Genomic DNA, 17,930 nt, shown 5'->3' with positions numbered 1-17,930 from the left:
ATGAGTTCCTTGCTGACTCTGTCATCGGGACAGAAGATACCCGCGGTGGGTCTGGGCACATGGAAGAGCGCTCCTGGCCAGGTTAACACGCCCTGTTCTGCTTCAGTGATCTGGAATCCGCATTGTTTTATTTAAGAACGAGAACAAAATAATCCTAATGCTCGGATGCTAAAGGAACAGTTTTGTGTGTGTGTGTGTGTGTGCGTGTGTGTGTGTGTGCATGTGTGTGTGTGCGTGTGTGTGTGTGCATGCAGGTGAAGCAGGCGGTGTTGGCCGCGTTGGACTGCGGCTACAGACACCTCGACTGTGCTGCCGCCTACAGCAACGAGCAGGAGGTGGGGGAGGCTCTGGCCCTGCGGTTGAAGGGCTCCGGGAAGGTAAAGGGCTTCTTTTTCACCTTTGGCCGCAGGGGCAGGAGGCCCCGTGGGCTGTGCGGCAGGGCTCCCCGCCCACCGTGTGAAATGCTCCCTGTGTTGAAGGGGAGAGGTGTTCCCCCTGTGGTCTCCCCCAGGCCCTGCGTCGCGAGGAGGTGTTCGTCACATCCAAGCTGTGGAACACCGAACACGATCCACAGGACGTGGAGGAGGCCTGCCGCGCCACCCTGCGCCACCTGGGCCTCGCCTACTTGGACCTCTACCTCATGCACTGGCCCATGGCCTTCCAGTGAGCAAAACGCACTCCTTGAACCTTCACGCAAGTCGTTTTGAAGTCAAACGTAGATCTAGATGTACGCTGCAGATGCATCCACGTGCATTTCCTGAAGTTGTATTTAACACATTTATTTATCAAATTTGGGCGAGGGAACGAGCTAATGCCTCGGCGGGAGGACGGCAGCGTGCGCTACTCCAACACGCACTACCGAGATACCTGGGTGGCCATGGAGCAGCTGGTGGACAAAGGCCTGGTCGAGGCGATAGGACTCTCCAATTTCAGCGGCCGCCAGATGGATGATGTCATTGGCATCGCCAGACACAAACCTGTGGTCAACCAGGTGCCTACCGACTCGTTTAAAATATCAGCGGAGATATCATTTCAGTGAACGAGTGGGGCCACTTATCGGCAGCCCTCTTAACGTTTGGGGGCCGAACTTTTCTCTTCGCGGTGTAGGTGGAGTGCCATCCGTACCTATCACAAGTGGATCTGCTGTCTCACTGTCGGTCAGTGCTAACACAATTGTCTCGACTGTTTTTGTCATGTCAGCGTGGCCGAATTCTCTTTGGGCGGTATAACTGTTTGAACCCGTGTTCCAGGTCAGTGGGCGTGTGTGTGACGGCCTACAGTCCTCTCGGCAGTGGGGACAGACCCTGGGCCTCACCCAGTGAGCCGTGTCTGCTGGAAGACCTCAGACTAGGGGCCATTGCTAATAAATACCAGAAGACCTCAGCTCAGGTCACTCTGAGGTAAAAACTGTTGGTTGGTATTTCAGCGAGTTTGGACTCACCGCTCACTTCCTTTCAAATATGACGCAGTTTACTTTTAGCATGTGTGTGTGCGCATTTTTCTCAGGTGGCATTTCCAAAGGGGTGTAGTGTGCATCCCTAAAAGCGTAACCCCCTCCAGGATCCAGCAGAACCTGCAGGTGTTTGACTTCTCGCTGTCGGAGGAGGACATGACGCAGATTGACTGCATTAATAACAACCAGCGCCTCATTGTCCCTGCTGTGGAAGTGAGTCAGAACGGTCTTAATAAGGAAAACAACTTCCAAGGCCAGAGATTATACTCAACTTTATTCAAATAGTTCAAGTTCATAGTGTATTCATTGTCATTTTATTCTGGGTATGAGATACTCTCACCACATTTCCTCTACACGTTTCTTCACAGAGGAATGGCAAAAAAGTCTGGAGAGATGCAGAGCATCCTCATTTCCCCTTCCATGATGCTTACTAATGGACCACAAGATTGTTCCTAGACAAGGCCTTAATATGCAAGCAAGCCTCTGAAGACACACCATTAAAAACAAATCAAAAGGGTTTGTTCATAAAATGTTAATTACAAATGTGTCATTACCACTAGAATTAAATGTGCTCAATGTCACAAATGATAACTGTGATTAAAAAATAAAAACTGCTTGGTGACGCTATATGGTCAGCAGGTGTATAGCCGCTCTGCCAAAATAATTTCTGTGGTTATAATAAGAGCAATGTGTTACGTTTATATAATAAAAAAAATAAATAACCTGCAACAGACAACCTTTCCATTTTGTGAGATTTTATTTTCAACAACATAACCTTGACAAACTTGTAATACATTATATGCTACTGTCCATTAAAAAAAAAAAAGAAAAAAAAAGAAAGTAAAGGTAAGTCATTAGCAATATGTTTTGATCTCTCATAGTATAGCATCCCATCAATAAAGCCAATCATGTTGGGTTGTGATATACTGAGAATGAACGAGGCCACTCAAACCCCCAAACACCATCCATTTCTAGAAACCCACCCCCCCCCCCCCACAGCTAAGCCAGAACAAACCAAGCGGCTACATGCTTTCTTCACTCGAGGGAAATCATACAAAAAAGGGAAACATGAAAGCACAAAGTCCTAAAAATGTGGAATCTGGTGAGAATTTGTACAGGTGTGATCCCAGTACTGGCCACTGAGTGGCGCTGCATTTCTATCCATAAAGGTCGTCATCGTTGTCTTCATTGAAGACTGGACCGCTGCCCGTGCCCCCTGATCCGTGGGTTGGACCGGTTCCTCCCGTGGTGCTGGAGGGAAACCTGCAGGAGCAAAACAAGGGGAAACGCTCGCTCGCGGCTCTAGAAATGAAACGTCTGCTGCGGCGCCACGAGAGGTAAGAACAAACCTGAAGCTGCCGAAGCCCCGGCTCTGCTGAAGCGTCTGGGCGAACATCTCGTATTTGCGGATGTCGTTGTCGCTGACGGAGCGACGGGCGAATCGCATGGCCTCCTCAAAGTGGTCCTTTCTGATCTCGGGGACGGGGTCGTCCTCCTCCACCTCCTGCAAGCAGAGGGGGTGTGAACCAGAGATGAGCAGACCGGTCTGGTTAAAAGGGCGGAGGAATAAAAGGCACGGGCGGTGCTGGTGCTGACCATGGCGGACGGGTTGGTCTGCCTCTCCCTCTCCTTGCGGATTTCGTTCTCGATGCTCTCCCTGATGGCCAGCTTGCACGCCCGCTGGCAGATCTCTGTGAGATCCGCTCCAGAGAAGCCATTGGTCATCTTGGCCAGGAAGTCTAGATCCACATCCTGTTCGGACAAAGTAGAAATACCATTTGTACATATGCTCAATAAATCAAATACTTCTTAGAAAAAAAAAAAAAAAAAGATACTTTTCACAAATTGTGAAGCTTATAGCAACACAATCATGTTGCAGGTATCAGACTGTTACATTGAATACTGGATTTTTTTTAAATCATCCCTCGCTTATTTTACTATTGCAGCTAAGCACCAATATTTGATAGGGGGCCACACCTTACCTTACTGTAGCTAAATCAACCAGTTCCAACCTCCCTCCCAAACCTCCCACTTCCCTTGAGGCTGTATTACACAGTACACACATAATTCTACACACACACACACACACACACACACACACACACACACACACAGACACACCTTGCTGATGGGGCTCTTGCGCAGGTTGGCCTTGAGGATGTTGATCCTGCTCTTCTCGTCGGGGAGGGGAATGTAGATCAGCTGATCCAGACGACCAGGTCTCAGGATGGCCGGGTCGATGATGTCCGGTCTGTTGGTGGCGCCGATGATGAAGACGTTCTTCTTGCTGGACATGCCGTCCATCTCGGTCAGGATCTGGTTGATGACTCTGTCCGCCGCGCCGCCGCCGTCTCCCACGTTGCCGCCGCGGGCCTTGGCTATGGAGTCCAGCTCGTCGAAGAAGAGGACGCAGGGCGCGGCCTGGCGAGCCTGGGCGCGGGACACGGACAACGCGGGGTTAAACTCGTTCCTCGCTCGGTTTAAGAGCGGCGGCCGTGTTGCCTCAACGCAGCCTCACCTTGTCAAAGATCTCTCTGACGTTGGCTTCGGACTCTCCGAACCACATGGTGAGCAGCTCGGGGCCCTTGATGGAGATGAAGTTGGCCTGGCACTCGTTGGCGATGGCCTTGGCCAGGAGAGTCTTACCACAGCCGGGGGGACCGTAAAACAACACGCCCTTGGACGGGGTCATGCCGAACTTGAGGAACTTGTCTGGGTGCTCCACTGGATACTAAAAATAAATGGACAATTAAAAAAATAAATATTTTACTATTATCTATTTTACTTTACTAACAATGTTAAAATCAGTGCGTCAGAAGCATTGACGTCAGACATACCTGAACAAGCTCCTGCAGCTCCCTCTTGACATCGTCCAGACCTCCGATGTCCTCCCAGGTGATGTTGGGAACCTCGACCACAGTCTCCCTCAGCGCTGAGGGGTTGCTCTGGCTCAGCGCCCACTGCAGACAGGGGATCAAACCGGTTAGAGAGTCAAAAGGACAGAACTCGCCATACAACTGGTCCCGCGACGCAGCGGCGTCGTCGTTCTCACCTTGAAGTCGTCCATGGTGACAGCCAGAGAGTTCATGACCTCAGCGTCAATGGTCTCGTCCTCAAGGTCGATGAGGTCCATCTTCTTCCTGATGGCCTGCAGAGCGGCCTCGGAGCAGAGAGCCGCTAGATCAGCGCCCACATGGCCGTGGGTCTCGTTAGCCACCTAAATATAGAAAGACAACGGCCTATTATGCAGTAGAAGAACGAGCAAGCTTTGGTTTGGAATTGAAAAGAATGAGAATGAATTGATGGTGTTCATTCCACGATAACCAAATTAACTCATAATCACAATCAATGCAATTTTGTAGGACTTAGTACATTTGGCAACATCTTTACACATTATGTGCAAACCTAAAATGTGTTGTTTTGAGAAGAACTTAAGGCGGCCTTGCTAAAATGACACACATACAACATATTTCTTTTGAGGATCAAAATCGGAGGAGACTCGTGATACAGTTCTAAGAGTGAACATCAGTTTTCAAGTACTCATCTTAAGGATTTAATAATTTTTCTGTTGAACCCGAGTTCTTTATTAAACACAATTTGGCATACAATTAAATTAACTCCCAATAGAGAATTATGGTTCCATCATTGGATCTAGAGCCTTTACATTGCCAGGAAATATTCTCTTCTATCATTGGGTGCATCATAATAGTGTTATTTATCAGCTTAAGGAAGTCACACTAATGTCTAAAACTTACACTTGCAGTAGAGCTGCTAGATCATTGACTATGGGAAATCAATAAAATGTGTATTTTTCTTCTTTAATCAATTTTCTGTCTTGTGTGTTGGCAGGAAGGAAGACGCATGCACAGACCTGTTCCAGGTCGACATCATCTGCCAGCTTCATGTTCTTTGTGTGAATCTGGAGGATCTCCAACCTGCCAGTGGCGTCAGGAATGCCAATGTCCACTTCTCTGTCAAAACGCCCTGGGTAAAGAAAGTGTTCCATTAGCGTATGAATACACACCTGACAGAATCAAACTAGAGTTCAAATTGAACGAGGATGCGAGGAAGTTTTGGCACCCAAACTTTCATTTTCAAAAACTTTTTTTTTTTTACCTCATGAGAAATCTTACAGATCTACAAACTTGTCGGCCTTTCATGCACAGCCTTTCTGCATTTCAGCGTCAAAGGCATGCACACTAATAAATATTTGAATTTACCAAATCTCCTGAGTGCTGGGTCAATGCTGTTGGGTCTGTTGGTAGCAGCCATGACGATGACATGAGCTCGCTGCTTAAGGCCATCCATGAGGGTCAGGAGCTGAGACACGATGCGCCTCTCCACCTCTCCGTGAGTCTACAAGCAAACCGTGCGGTCAACGCAGTTCAACAACTCATCAAGCGTGTTGCAAAGCTCTTACGGCTTCCATCCCTCACCTTCTCTCTCTTTGGGGCGATAGCGTCAAGCTCGTCAATGAAGATGATTGCAGGAGCATTCTTCTCAGCTTCTTCAAAGGCCTTTCTCAGGTTACTCTCACTCTCTCCTGCCAACTTGCTCATGATTTCAGGACCTAATGGGATGAGAGATTTCATCTACATCAGACGTTTTCTCGACCGTATTTTGCGCCCAAAAAGATGAAAATTAAAAGAAACAGCCAAGCATGTTAACATGTTACTTGGAATTTCCTTCTCCCATGATATAAAACAAATAAAAACAAGGAACACATTCCCATGTATTTTCTTTTCTGTGCCGTTATCAGTAAGCAAAACATTTTGGATCATCCTATACAAAGTAGGGGCTTGGAAATTTGCACTAGCCTGGAAAACTCTTTTAATCTAAATACAGAAGAGTAACGGGTGAAATAAAGCTAAAAGCAATATTATTGTTCAAACCATTAATAAGGAAGAAGAAGGCTCCAGTTTCATTGGCCACAGCTCGAGCGATCAGAGTCTTTCCTGTTCCAGGGGGTCCATACAGCAGGATGCCACGTGGAGGCTGGAGGGAGAAAAGGTGACAATAAAACCTGTGTCAGCAAATGACCTGCAGTCAGTGAAAAAAAACAAAAAACAAACCTATTTATAATTCAGAACTCTTTTGTCCAACGCAACGCTTAGAATGGGTACATTTGTCACAGTATCAAACCAATGCCTCTGTATGTCCCTGCCCTGGGGTGAAGGTCTGACTCGAGCTGCACAAAATCACTTACAAGTTCCAAGTCACAGTGACAGACAGAAACCGGTCCATGAATTGTTTCTTTTCAGCCGTTTATTACTACTCGATTCTTATTGATCAATCATGAAATTCAACAGTGCGTCATTTCTGATTAGCAAACTGTTGCTATGGATGCTGTTTTGATCACAGACCTATGAGACTGATGTGAGTCAGTGAGTATTAAATTAAACACTTTGTCTGTGAACCCTTGGTCTTTCAGTCTTTTCTCACAATGATAAGGATCATTTTCCTGTAGCACTTTGGGAGTGGGTGGAACTCAGTTTCGTGGGTGAGAGAGTGACTGGATGACTTGACACTCTGCTGCCAACTGGAACTGAGCAGCTCTGACTCGCGAGCTTGTGAATGAGGAGCTCTCAAACAGGTTGAGCGCTTCTCCCGAGCAGGCGCCGCTACGCGTGTGCACAGCTGTCATATTGGAGCGGTCAAGATCCGCTAGTAAACAGATACCATCTGTATTGAGATGCAGACTTCTCTACAACATGAAATTTGGTTTGTTATAAATGTGAGAAATTGAACATGACACTGGTGACTTACTGGAGTTAAATTCAGTTAGTTGGGGTGCAGATCTAATCATACACCCCCCCATTCATTGCTATGTTTAAAGGAAGAAGGTATCATGCATGCCTCATATTGCACTGTGATTTAACAATTGAGTAATAAATATTTTAAGATTTTATTTAAACATTGGACATCTCCAATGTTGCTTTCATTTAAGACCAGTCAAAAGTTCCTTGCTTAAGTGTTTTACAGAATAAGAAAAGCAAAGTTGCCCCCCCCCCCCTCTTTTGGCTGATCCCGAAAGACTCAAAACAATGTTGCGATCCGAACCGTGAGCTGTGTTGCACACCTACTAGAGAGCATAAAGTGCACAGGGAAGGCTGTCAAAAATCCACCAAAACACCAGTGTTCTTTTCCATTTATGTTTACAGATTTTGTATACCGGCCTTTTTATTATTATTTTTTTCCTAGGCATTTTGCCGGCTGAAGGTGAAAGTGTCATTGGAGTCGGAGCATTCCAGACATTTTATGGTCCAAGTTTGATACACGTCGACCTGTATTTGAAGCAGAAATTAGTGAAAAAAACGTACAGAAGTAGCAGACTGTTGGTGGAGTGGGGCAGGCTGGGGTGGGGTGGGGTGGTGGAGCGGGCTGGATGCTTTGTGACTTCATCCAATTTGTTATGTGTGTGCAGGGTGTGGCTCCGGGGGGTGTTTAGCGTTGGGCGAGGTGCGCGGGCTAGACTCTATTGGTGTGTATTGGTTGCTTCGTGTGCTCAGTCAAGACAAAAGACAGCAGGAGCAGACGTTGCGTTCCATAAGAACTCGGAAAATTGTAACTCGTGTTGATAGGAGAACTCAGAAAACTAATTGGTCAGAGCAGTCACCACGTCGTTAATGCCCGACACGGCACCAAACTATCATGTGAAAACACTGCAGAGTACTGATTGGTCACAAACAATCGTCACTCAAGTCATCATTGCACACGCGGCACACAAGGGAGTATAAGACACAAACTCCCCAAATACATGCAGTTTATCAACCGCACGAGCAGAGCGGAGGAGAAAAAAAATTAAAAATTGTGGTTGTTTGCTCTGCAGAGGATCAAGGTGACACAGCAGGAATTGATGCTGCATTCTATGGGAACTCGGCAAATTGTAATTTGTGTCTGTTGGAAGTGATGCTGCGTTTCACGGGAACTCGGAAACTGTAATTCGTGACTCATGCAGAGTTCAGACTACGTGATTCTGGCCTAATTTTCCCCACTCGTTGACAGGTTTTTGGAGATTGCTGAGCAGTCCCAGATGGTAGGCAAATCATAGCGTGCTCCCATGACCGATGGGCCCATGGTGTGAACTGCTCACAACAATGGCTCGCAGATGCAGGCGAGATATCAATCAGGTTTAATATCTGGTCATGTCAGACTCGACTCATAAGTGACAACGAGCTACAGCCAATGAGAGCAGACACTGGGTGAGGGGAGGAGTCGAGAAGGAGACACGGGAGTACACCAGAGCAGCAGCCAGAAACACATAATATACCCAATTTACTTTTGTTCTCTAGGGTTAATATATTTATTATTTAAATTCTGCTTTTATTCTTTGTTGTGTTTGTTTACAGTGACCAAGAATCTAATGAAAAATAAACAATCCTGTCCTACGCATGGTATTGTGTAATTTCCAGTGTCACTTCTTGCGTTTGTGTGATAAAATGTAGTTTGGAGACCAGACAAGACTGGTCCAGGATTCCTCCAGGGGATACCTTGTAACCTGTGACCACGTCGCTGATGATTCATGTCGTGTCAAACCACAATGCTTTCAAGATTACCGATCACAAGACAGAAAGTTCTGGAGTGTGACCAGTATAGCAATCTGACAACTTTGAAAGTCGTGTAGTGTGTCCATGACATAACGCAGCTAACCTGGACCCTGTGCATTGCTGCCTGCAGCTAGCACTATCTTTTTTTTTTTTTTTTTTTTAATAAAACACCTGAATCACATAAGTTTCTATCATTATTTAAAAAAATGGTGTAGTGAAGCACTGGTCCATATGGGAAATGCAAAGGAAAAATCTTAAGACTGAGGCCTATGATGGTTGCTCACCTTGACTCCAATGGCCTTGAACAGAGCTGGGTGTCTGAGAGGAAGCTCCACCATCTCTTTGATCTGAGCCAGCTGCTTCCGCACTCCTCCAATATCATCATAGCCAACTTCATTCAGGGACTCCTCCTCATCCTAAGCACAAAAGACAAAACATTTCAGTGATTTTCTTTACAATAAACTTGTCAGCCCATAACCGCATACGTGCATCTTCCACCCACCTCTCTCCTGATGGGCTCTCCCTCGCAGTGTATCACTGTATCGGGGGCAACGATGCAGTAGGGGGAGGGGTCGGTCTCTACCACCTTGAACTCCACAGCACGCATGCCTCCCCTCACCAGAAAGATATCACCTGCAGAAGGTGAGGGAACCATGTCAGGTACAGCACTGAAGATGAATTCTTCATTAAGAACAGATTTCACAAAAAAACTAACGACTGTCACACCATTCTATGGGTATACCAACCCTTGCGGATGGGCCTGTAAGCCTCCAAGAAGTATGGCTTGAGGTAGACCTCGAACAAGTTCCCAGTAATCCCCTCAACTGTGTCATCTATTGGAAGAACATGGATCCTCTTTCCGTACTTCACATCGGGACATGGCTGAATGCTGCGGGGGAACCATGGCACTTTGTAAAGCTCATCCGGTTGACAGATTTTAAGTGACGAGGTGAGGAAAAAAAAAAAAAAGAAAACTTTTCCATACCTGATGACATCCCCCAGTCGGACCCTCAGGTTGTTGCGGACCACCCTGTTCATGCGAACCTTCTCGTCGGAGCAGGTATCGTCAGAGAGCACGATGCACACAGTCTCCCTCCTCTTCTTCCCCTTCATCAGAACCGTGTCTCCACGAAACAGCTGCAGCTCATCCATCTTGGTCTTTCGATACATTAGGAAAATATGTCAATAAATCAGTCAAAGAACCATAATGGTTTTTGGTATCAGTGTTACCAGAATTATAGCAGAAACAAAATAATTGCTTGAATAAGAGTCACTTCTAAAATGGTGTATGACTCATTTAAACAGAGAAAAAAAGTGAAATTATAAAAGTGTGCTGGCCCTGAGCACATACTCTTTAATAGTAAGCGTACTGGCTTCACTGCACACTTAGTATTACACTTCATCTTATTTTTATTATAATTATTATTAGTAGTAGGATTTTTAGCACCGGGGGGAGGGGCCATGTGGGGGAATCCCTTGGGGCGTTTACATGAGTTTCCTGAATTACTTCAGCGAACTCCCATCTTCCCATAGGAAACCTCATTACCAAAATATTGTATACCCAAGTGGAATTCTTATTTGTTATGTGATGTCACAGAGACAACATGAGTCCGTCTGTGGATGACACCCCCCCATCGGTATTCACACACGTTTTCCCACGGGGAAACTTTGGATTTGGACGTTCTGGAATAGTTCATGAACCGCTGCCCGAACCCTCCAACAAAGTGAAAGCAAACCTGCCGGATGGAGCACCCCCGCCCTGTTCAGATGTATTTCACAGTGTTGTGTCAACATGTACCTGAGACAGAGAGACCACACTGTTGTCCTCGTTGATGGATTCATCAACAATCAGTCTGTTGGGCCTGCTCTTGGGTTTCAGGATGGCAGTGGATAGATCATCACTTTTGGGTCTGGAACAGAAAGCACAACGCTGATCACACACACCATTTCCACCTGCAAGTCATTTTAACCAAACACATCCACAATTTCCTCCCCGGTGAATGAGGTGACTTTAGGTTATTTTATCTTTAGTCAAAATGATGTGTCCGCGAAAGGTTCAACTCAAAACGTCAAATGCCGCAAAGTAGAACATCGAGTAAAATAGCCGAAGCACTGGGGATGAGGATTCTCATTTAATGAGACTGAAGAACTTCGAGACGTCACGTTATTTCTAGAAATATCGAACGCCCGGGACGGGTGAAAGCATGCTAACTAGCGCCGCAGCTAGCTGGCTGGAGCCCAGATGACACAGCAAAAGGATTTATAAAAAAAAAAACTTTGGTTGGGTTCTCCGTACAACGGTTACAGGTAGAAGTAACGGAACATTTGCTGCCGTCTTGGCTGTCATGCGCAACCAATGTTTTCGACCACTCCAATCAAATGATAAAAGACGGCCATTAAAGTGTTTATCCGCTGGAATGAATACACTAGCATGCTAGGCTAGCGGTGCCGGTGTGACGGCGGACGGCTTTGGCCTTGATCTAGCTAAGCTAACGTTAGCACCGCAGCAGAGCTAACGCTTTCACAAACCCAGCTCGCGGCGCGACGGCCGCTGGCTCGGACGACAACGACGCGCTCTTATATTAACTGTCAATGTTTGACGCCCCACCCGCACGCACTAATGCGCTGGGGAGACTGACCCCGTTAGCATGCTAGCAAGCTAACTTTATTACAACGTATTATTATTAGCTGCAGTTAGCCAAAGGACGTTTTGAAACGCCACGGAAAGATTATTATTTTTTTTTTTTTTTGGGGGGGGGGACCGCAAAACCGCCACGGACTGTACTCACTCGCCCCCCGACGCCATGGTTTTCCACCGGAAGGTTTTTATAAATAAGGGGGTCTGACGGTTCAAGGTTCGGCTGCTCCGCTATCTCTACGTTCCCCGACTTCACTCGAATGAGCCGTCTCTTCACGTTTCTTTATGGTTATACCACGGCCTGGCGCGGTTCTCCACCCTGATTGGCTGAGCGCCGGCCAGGAAATTCGGCCGTCCGCGAGGCCACGCCCACGGACCAGGCCAGCCAATCGGATGCCACCTTGCTCGAAGGGCTGGCCAATGGGAAAAGGCTGGACGGCCTCCTCGTTTTCCGATTGGGGGTTTAAACCCTGTCGTCAAACTCCTGCTCTCCAATTGGGCTGCACCGCGTCGACGAGACGTGGTTGTGAAATACATTATGACAAATTTATAATTATAATCATAATTAGAATTAAAAACAATTATTATAATTCTAATAACAGTAATTATTAGTAGTAGTACTATTATTCATAATAATAGTAATGATTAATTAATAAATTCGATGTAATAATAATAATTATGATTATATAAATATTGATATATACATGAAAGTTAGATACTTGATTAATTCCTGCAGGAATATTTCAGTGTCACAGCAGTCATATCAAAACAAATAGGTAATAATAATAGTTATGAAAATATTAAAAAAAAAAAATTTGCCTCATAGAAAATTGTTAAAAGTTTGAAATAGAAAACAAGTTACCATATAGAATAAATACAAGCAACACTAGACAAACCTTAAAATAAACCTTTTGTGTGACCGAGAAACACATTCGATTTATTTGAAGCAACACAATAATTCAACCAATCTGCGTCAAATGCAACCTCCTAAATATGGAAGATGTTCAGGTTGTGAACACAGTTTATAGTCAGACACAACTAGTGAGAGAGAAAACATGTTACCCATGTCAGTCATCACAATGTCTTCACATCCAAATAAACTGCTCAAGACTCCCCCCCCACACACACACGTTCTTCACACACACCAAAAAGGTTTGCCACTATTTAATAAAAAAAGTTCGTTTTGACTTCACTGAAGTCGGTGATGATTTGACGTGGGCTCCAGTTTGGCCTCGTAGAAAGCTGAGCCTCTGCATTAAGCGACGAGCCCGTCTCCCCAGCCTTCACTATCCTGCAGCTCTACGTGTGAACCAGGTCCTGTATTCTGTCATGCAGCTCGGTGGAGTCCAGGGAAGGCCAAGATTTGGGATCGTGCAGGTACAGGGGAAGACTCCTGTTAGAACAAAATGCATTTAAAAGTCAAAACTTAGTACAAAAGACACTCTGCAAACTACACCGATCGTCACAGGATATGAGTTGAAGTTGTATGAGCCAGAATATCCAAATGTAGAACTAAACTAAAATGGACACGGATACGTTTTATCCATAACAGATACGGACAGATAATTAATTGTTTTTTTTAAAGAATACATCTTTGCCGTCAGTCGGATCCAACAGCTTGAGAGACTCAAAATGTGGACATACGCGTGCCAATGACATCACAGTCACAGCCACCCTAACAACCAGTCACAAAGACTTCCTTCCAACAATCGGATGCTTTCCCTAGTGGTCGTTGGGTGAACTGCGTCTTCAGTTTCTCGTCACAAAATACGGGCAAGATCGTTTTTATTCCAGTAGCAGCTTGCTCGAGCGAGTAGCTTGCTCATTTGAACATTTACCATTTTCAATGAATGACAATTTACAACCCCCTTTATATAGTGTTTGCAAAAATAAATACAGACAATTCACTGGGCCCTAGCAGGCCCCGGTGCAGCCGCACGGTCGGTAGTTACGCCACTGCATCCCAGAACCTCCATCGGATGCGGAAGTTTTGGCACAGCAGCGCGTCATACCTTTTCGTGTATGGAATGCGACTCTCCATAGGAATTAATGGACTTCCGGTTTATTCTTGTCGTTTGTTGTATTTGGTGTAAAGCACACTTTCAAATACAGGAGTCACAATCAAAACGAGGGGTTCAACCTTTCAGGAGATGTCAACGTATTCAGTTCGTTTAGACAAGTAATGACCTGGTCAGTACTGTCTACATGATCATTTCAGGTTAATTATTAGTGTTCTTGTATTGACTCAAAAGATTATGTTTCATGTTTATTTAAAACTCTCAAGAGTTCGGGTGAATAAAAAGTTTGAATTCTCTGCTATAGACTGCTGTGGCATGTGTGATAATGGTGTCTGTGATATACTGCAGTATTATTTGTGCTTTTGGGGTTGTTCACTTGCATTACAACTGGATGATTTCTACAGAATTGCATACCCGTTGGAAGTTTGATCACCTTGGAAACCATATTTGTTGATAGACAAAGAAGATCATAGATACGAAATAAGGATGAACATCAAAACCACAGAAATATCCCTGTAAATTTGGATCACAGGTCCTACCCCCTCAAGCTCATTTTATACATGAGAACTTTGACTTGATTGGTGGATAAGTGTAACATGTGGCCCGCATAACGACAGTCTTACAATAGTGATGATTCCATGGTGGTGCTCCATGTGTTTTCCCAGCAGGATGCCGCTTCTCGCCTCCTCCTTAGACGCCAAAGTACCTCACCAAGCCACAGACCTGCACTCACATATTCTGGCATAACATATTACGTATATTATGAGGGTGAAGAAATAAAAAAAAAAAAAAACCAAACCCAACAAAACATTCAGCTTCTATTGTCATATCATACGGATCAAAAAGACAAATTGTACCTGGTGATGCCTGTCTGCTGAGTTGGAGGTCTCGAAGCGCTTCCCTGAGTTGGTCTCTCTGGGTGAAACTGATGCCGCGGCCAGCAAGCGAGAGTCCCTTTAACCTTTGGAGGTAAGTTAGTTTCAATCCCAGTTCACCAGCCACATCTACACATGTGTTGTGGGGATGGAAACCTAGAATGTGACATCAACACAATCTATGAAAATGAAATGCAAAACTGAAAAATTAAAACACACACTTATACAATACTCCAAATAAAATAGCGGAAGAGCTTGAGAATGTGGAAAAAAAGGACATGCAAAACTTCTCACCTTTCTTTACAACATGCACCTTCCCCATGAGGTTAATACACCTGAAATACAACACAATGAAAGAGCTGTTCACTTTGGAAACTAATTAACAACTAATTACAGAGGAAGTACATCCATCTGTCTGTCTGACCGGGTGTAGTGAGTCACAGCCTGCTTCCAGTCTTTCAGGTGGGCTTGGCAGTGGGCCTGGAGGAGATGGGCAGACCCTGTCCAGAGCATCATCCCCAGCCTGTCCTGGTCCGAGCCAAGCGCTTCAAGGGACCCGCTCTCCGGTTCACCTAATCTCCCGTCATCCTCCCCGGGCTCCTCGAGAATCAGCCTCTCTGGCAGCAGATCTGACGTTGTGCTTATGACTTCGTCACACAATGCCATGCAGTCAGCGGGTCGACCGGCCATGAGCGAGGCGGCACCGGCCTCCAGATAAAGCACGGGTAACCTGGGGAAGTCAGAGGCCTCCACATGCGCCTGAGGCAGAGACATGAAAACCCCCAAAAAAAATTTTCGTTGCTTGCAAATTAACAAAAAATATACTCCACTTTAAAGTCAATTCATTTGTTTTGTTTGTTGGATTGTGTTTAAGAACTTACTATGTGTTGGCTGTCTGAGTGGAGGACAGCCAGCAGGTCCAGATAATGTTCTAAACCCTCGGACACCCTGCAAAAAAAAGTGACCACAGTAATTTAGGAATATAATTCCTAGAATAGAAACGAGAATAGAATAATAATCTGCTGGACTTCTTACCTTCCGTGAAGAACACATTTCATGGCCAGGCTGTGAAGGACACTGATGGAAGAAGGGACAGAGAGCAGACTGCTCAGGGATTGACTACGGAGGAGGAGCGGAGCAGAGAGAGGAAAGACTTCAACCAGGGAAGCGTCCGTAGCAGGGGGCAGCATCAGAGCCTAGAGGACGAGACAGGGTCAGCGCTATCCTCAATGCCCACATACATAGACGATGTCTGTGTGCGTCACCCACTGAGTTCAGGAGCCGAAGACCGTCTATCTCCGCCTGAATGTTTCCTAGCTGTCTGTAGATCAGGACACTCTGGTGCAGAGCGCGGACACAGCTGGCGTCGGTCTCCAGTGCCTGCTTGTGACACTGCAATGCCATTTGGGGACGGCCCTGAATGCAACCGAAAACACTCTCTCAATTTCAGCAGAGACTGAGAACTCCACACATTAGTACACAAAAGTAGAAAGTGTTTACTTTGGCATGTGTACCATATTAGCGAGGCATAAGCCAGAGAGGAGATGAATGTTTGCGAGGAGGTTTCGTGGAGCAGAAAGAGAGAGTCCTCTTTGAAGTTCCGACAGAGCTTCAGAATTCTGTCCTCCACTCAACCTCTCCCCACCTGAGCAGGAGGAGACACAGTGGAAAAAAAAAAAAAAACGACAAAATGTATTTGCTTAAAAACTTGTTGTTCGTAGAATGTTTTATGAACCCAAAAATAAAGCAATAACACTAGACAGTCTCGATATACAAAGCTCAGTATTCCGAAGGTATCTCAGTTCTGGGGTCACACTTGGATGTGGTTGTACAAGCAGGGTGAAAAAAATATGTATTTTAAAATAAAGTACCAATCCAACACTTTTTAAATGTGAAGTTTAAAAATACATGTATCATGTATTATATCAATGATTTGGTACAAAACGGTGTATCTTTACACCCCTAATTAACTTGTCCTCATCATTACAAATAAAATTTATAATTTTCAGAGTTCAAGGATATAAATCTTTGAGTCCATCGTCATGCTTTTCAAAGGGCAATTGTTTGAAGGGAACACAGAGAGTGACAGTGATGTTCATGAGGGCTAAGGGGCACGCTCATAATTCTGCAAGTGTGTAAAGTTGGAAGTGGTCTGTAGCAGCTGCTTTTGAAGGCAAGGACCTACTACCTAGCAGTATTTATTATTACACTAATGTTGTTGTTACACTAATCTCTGTCGTAATGTAGCTTGAATGTTATTCTCCCTTGTAAGTCGCTTTGGATAAAAGTGTCTGCTAAATGACTAAATGTAAATGTAAGGATGTAAAAAAGGAAAAAAAGGACAAAAAAAGAAAAACAACTCAAGAGTCCGATTTGAGAGCATAAAACCTGTGGCCTAGCCTTCCCCATAGTAGTATTGAAGTGCACCTTTGTGAATAGATCATGTGTCTGGTCCTGCATTTAATAAATAATTCAATAATAATTAGGATTGTTGCAGACCTTGAGTAATGACTGTGCAAATTTCTAGTAGGTCTTTCAGCTTTTTGGGGTCCACCACCAGTCGCAGAATCTCAGGGGTGTTTCCCTTCACTGCACTCCTCCGCTCTTCCTCTACAGCAGTACCCAACGTCTCAGACAGAGAGGAAAGCTCCTCCTAGGCAGAATAAAAAAAGAACATTCATAGTATCAGTGATTATGCGAGTAATTATCACTATTAAAGCGACAAAAGTACATAGAAAAGTAATCTAATCTATATAATCTTGTGTCTATGTTAGAGTCTAATTATAGATGAAGACACACCTGGAAGTCTTGTATGGTTTTCAGTCTGCAAGTGGACAGCCAGAGAGCCCACTGTATACACAGTAGCCGCAGCATAGAGGAACACAAGGCAGTGTTACCCAGGCTGCTCGCGGCTTTCAGAGCCGCTCGCCAAAACATGGGTTGATCGGAAGCTACCGCGCCATTCCCCATTACCTCCAGAGCTTGTGGGAAAGAGTAGTTTGTTAGAATAAGAGATAATTTACCATCGACCTTCAAAAAAACAACAAAAAAAGACTATAGGGTGTGGTATCATTTACTAAAATTGTACAGAATATTGTGCTGCCATAAATTTCAGCATACCTCTCTCCAAACCTTGTGTGAGGAGCACCTCCGCACCTGAGAATTGCGACTGCGCGAGTGAGAACACACACGTATTATAGACCACTGCCAGCTCCAGCTGGGCATGGTCTGCCCCTGCTGGGACACCTGCGCCGGGAGAGGAGGAGCGGGACGCAAACAACTTCAAAAAGAGGTAAAAACGACCCACCTTCACAATAAATCAGCATCTTTTTGAAGATTTCTGTGTTGTAGCCTACCTTGGATTTTCCTCAAAAGTTTGTCAAACTCAAGGGAGCACGC

The 17,930-nt window shown here is 45.2% G+C and overlaps 3 protein-coding genes across 3 annotated transcripts; 1 reads left to right on the top strand and 2 right to left on the bottom strand.

Annotated features, from left to right (window-relative positions):
- akr1a1a (aldo-keto reductase family 1, member A1a (aldehyde reductase)) lies at window positions 1–2,438 on the top strand (the record flags this gene model as incomplete). Its single annotated transcript, XM_080004239.1, has 8 exons — window positions 1–81; window positions 255–377; window positions 512–663; window positions 739–991; window positions 1,108–1,157; window positions 1,251–1,400; window positions 1,507–1,666; window positions 1,822–2,438. The coding sequence occupies 8 exons, from the start codon at window positions 1–3 to the stop codon at window positions 1,885–1,887; spliced, it is 1,035 nt and encodes a 344-aa protein (XP_079860365.1). The 3' UTR covers window positions 1,888–2,438.
- A 10-nt stretch (window positions 2,439–2,448) lies between these two features.
- On the bottom strand, window positions 2,449–11,923 carry vcp (valosin containing protein). Its single transcript, XM_080004459.1, has 17 exons — window positions 11,790–11,923; window positions 10,799–10,910; window positions 9,986–10,158; window positions 9,747–9,889; window positions 9,503–9,633; window positions 9,285–9,416; window positions 6,346–6,448; window positions 5,890–6,023; window positions 5,674–5,809; window positions 5,325–5,437; window positions 4,506–4,670; window positions 4,291–4,413; window positions 3,972–4,184; window positions 3,575–3,883; window positions 3,050–3,205; window positions 2,803–2,957; window positions 2,449–2,716 (listed from the first exon to the last, which is right to left on the bottom strand). Exons 1-17 carry the CDS (start codon window positions 11,804–11,806, stop codon window positions 2,611–2,613), a joined length of 2,421 nt encoding a protein of 806 aa, XP_079860585.1. The 5' UTR covers window positions 11,807–11,923; the 3' UTR covers window positions 2,449–2,610.
- Window positions 11,924–12,564: 641 nt separating this feature from the next.
- fancg (FA complementation group G) lies at window positions 12,565–17,441 on the bottom strand. Its single transcript, XM_080004535.1, has 11 exons — window positions 17,331–17,441; window positions 17,031–17,184; window positions 16,046–16,176; window positions 15,801–15,947; window positions 15,567–15,727; window positions 15,413–15,479; window positions 14,956–15,290; window positions 14,826–14,866; window positions 14,514–14,687; window positions 14,280–14,394; window positions 12,565–13,031 (listed from the first exon to the last, which is right to left on the bottom strand). The coding sequence occupies exons 1-11, from the start codon at window positions 17,403–17,405 to the stop codon at window positions 12,938–12,940; spliced, it is 1,494 nt and encodes a 497-aa protein (XP_079860661.1). The 5' UTR covers window positions 17,406–17,441; the 3' UTR covers window positions 12,565–12,937.
- Between the last annotated feature and the right edge of the window lie 489 nt (window positions 17,442–17,930).

This window comes from Zeus faber, assembly GCF_960531495.2.
Source record: "Zeus faber genome assembly, chromosome: 7".
NCBI lineage: Eukaryota > Metazoa > Chordata > Actinopteri > Zeiformes > Zeidae > Zeus > Zeus faber.
Note: the sequence above shows the minus strand (reverse complement) of the source record. Positions and strands in the feature narration are given on the sequence as shown.

Coding starts and splice junctions, on each gene's coding strand:
- fancg (XM_080004535.1), bottom strand. CDS start 17,405: ATGCTGCGGCTACTGTGTATACAGTGGGCTCTCTGGCTGTCCACTTGC. Junction 15,728..15,800: donor GTCTTCGGCTCCTGAACTCA/GTGGGTGACGCA, acceptor CTCGTCCTCTAG/GCTCTGATGCTGCCCCCTGC. Junction 15,291..15,412: donor ACTCAGACAGCCAACACATA/GTAAGTTCTTAA, acceptor TCTCTGCCTCAG/GCGCATGTGGAGGCCTCTGA.
- vcp (XM_080004459.1), bottom strand. Junction 9,890..9,985: donor CGACTGGGGGATGTCATCAG/GTATGGAAAAGT, acceptor GTTCCCCCGCAG/CATTCAGCCATGTCCCGATG. Junction 6,449..9,284: donor TCAAGGCCATTGGAGTCAAG/GTGAGCAACCAT, acceptor TTCTCCCTCCAG/CCTCCACGTGGCATCCTGCT.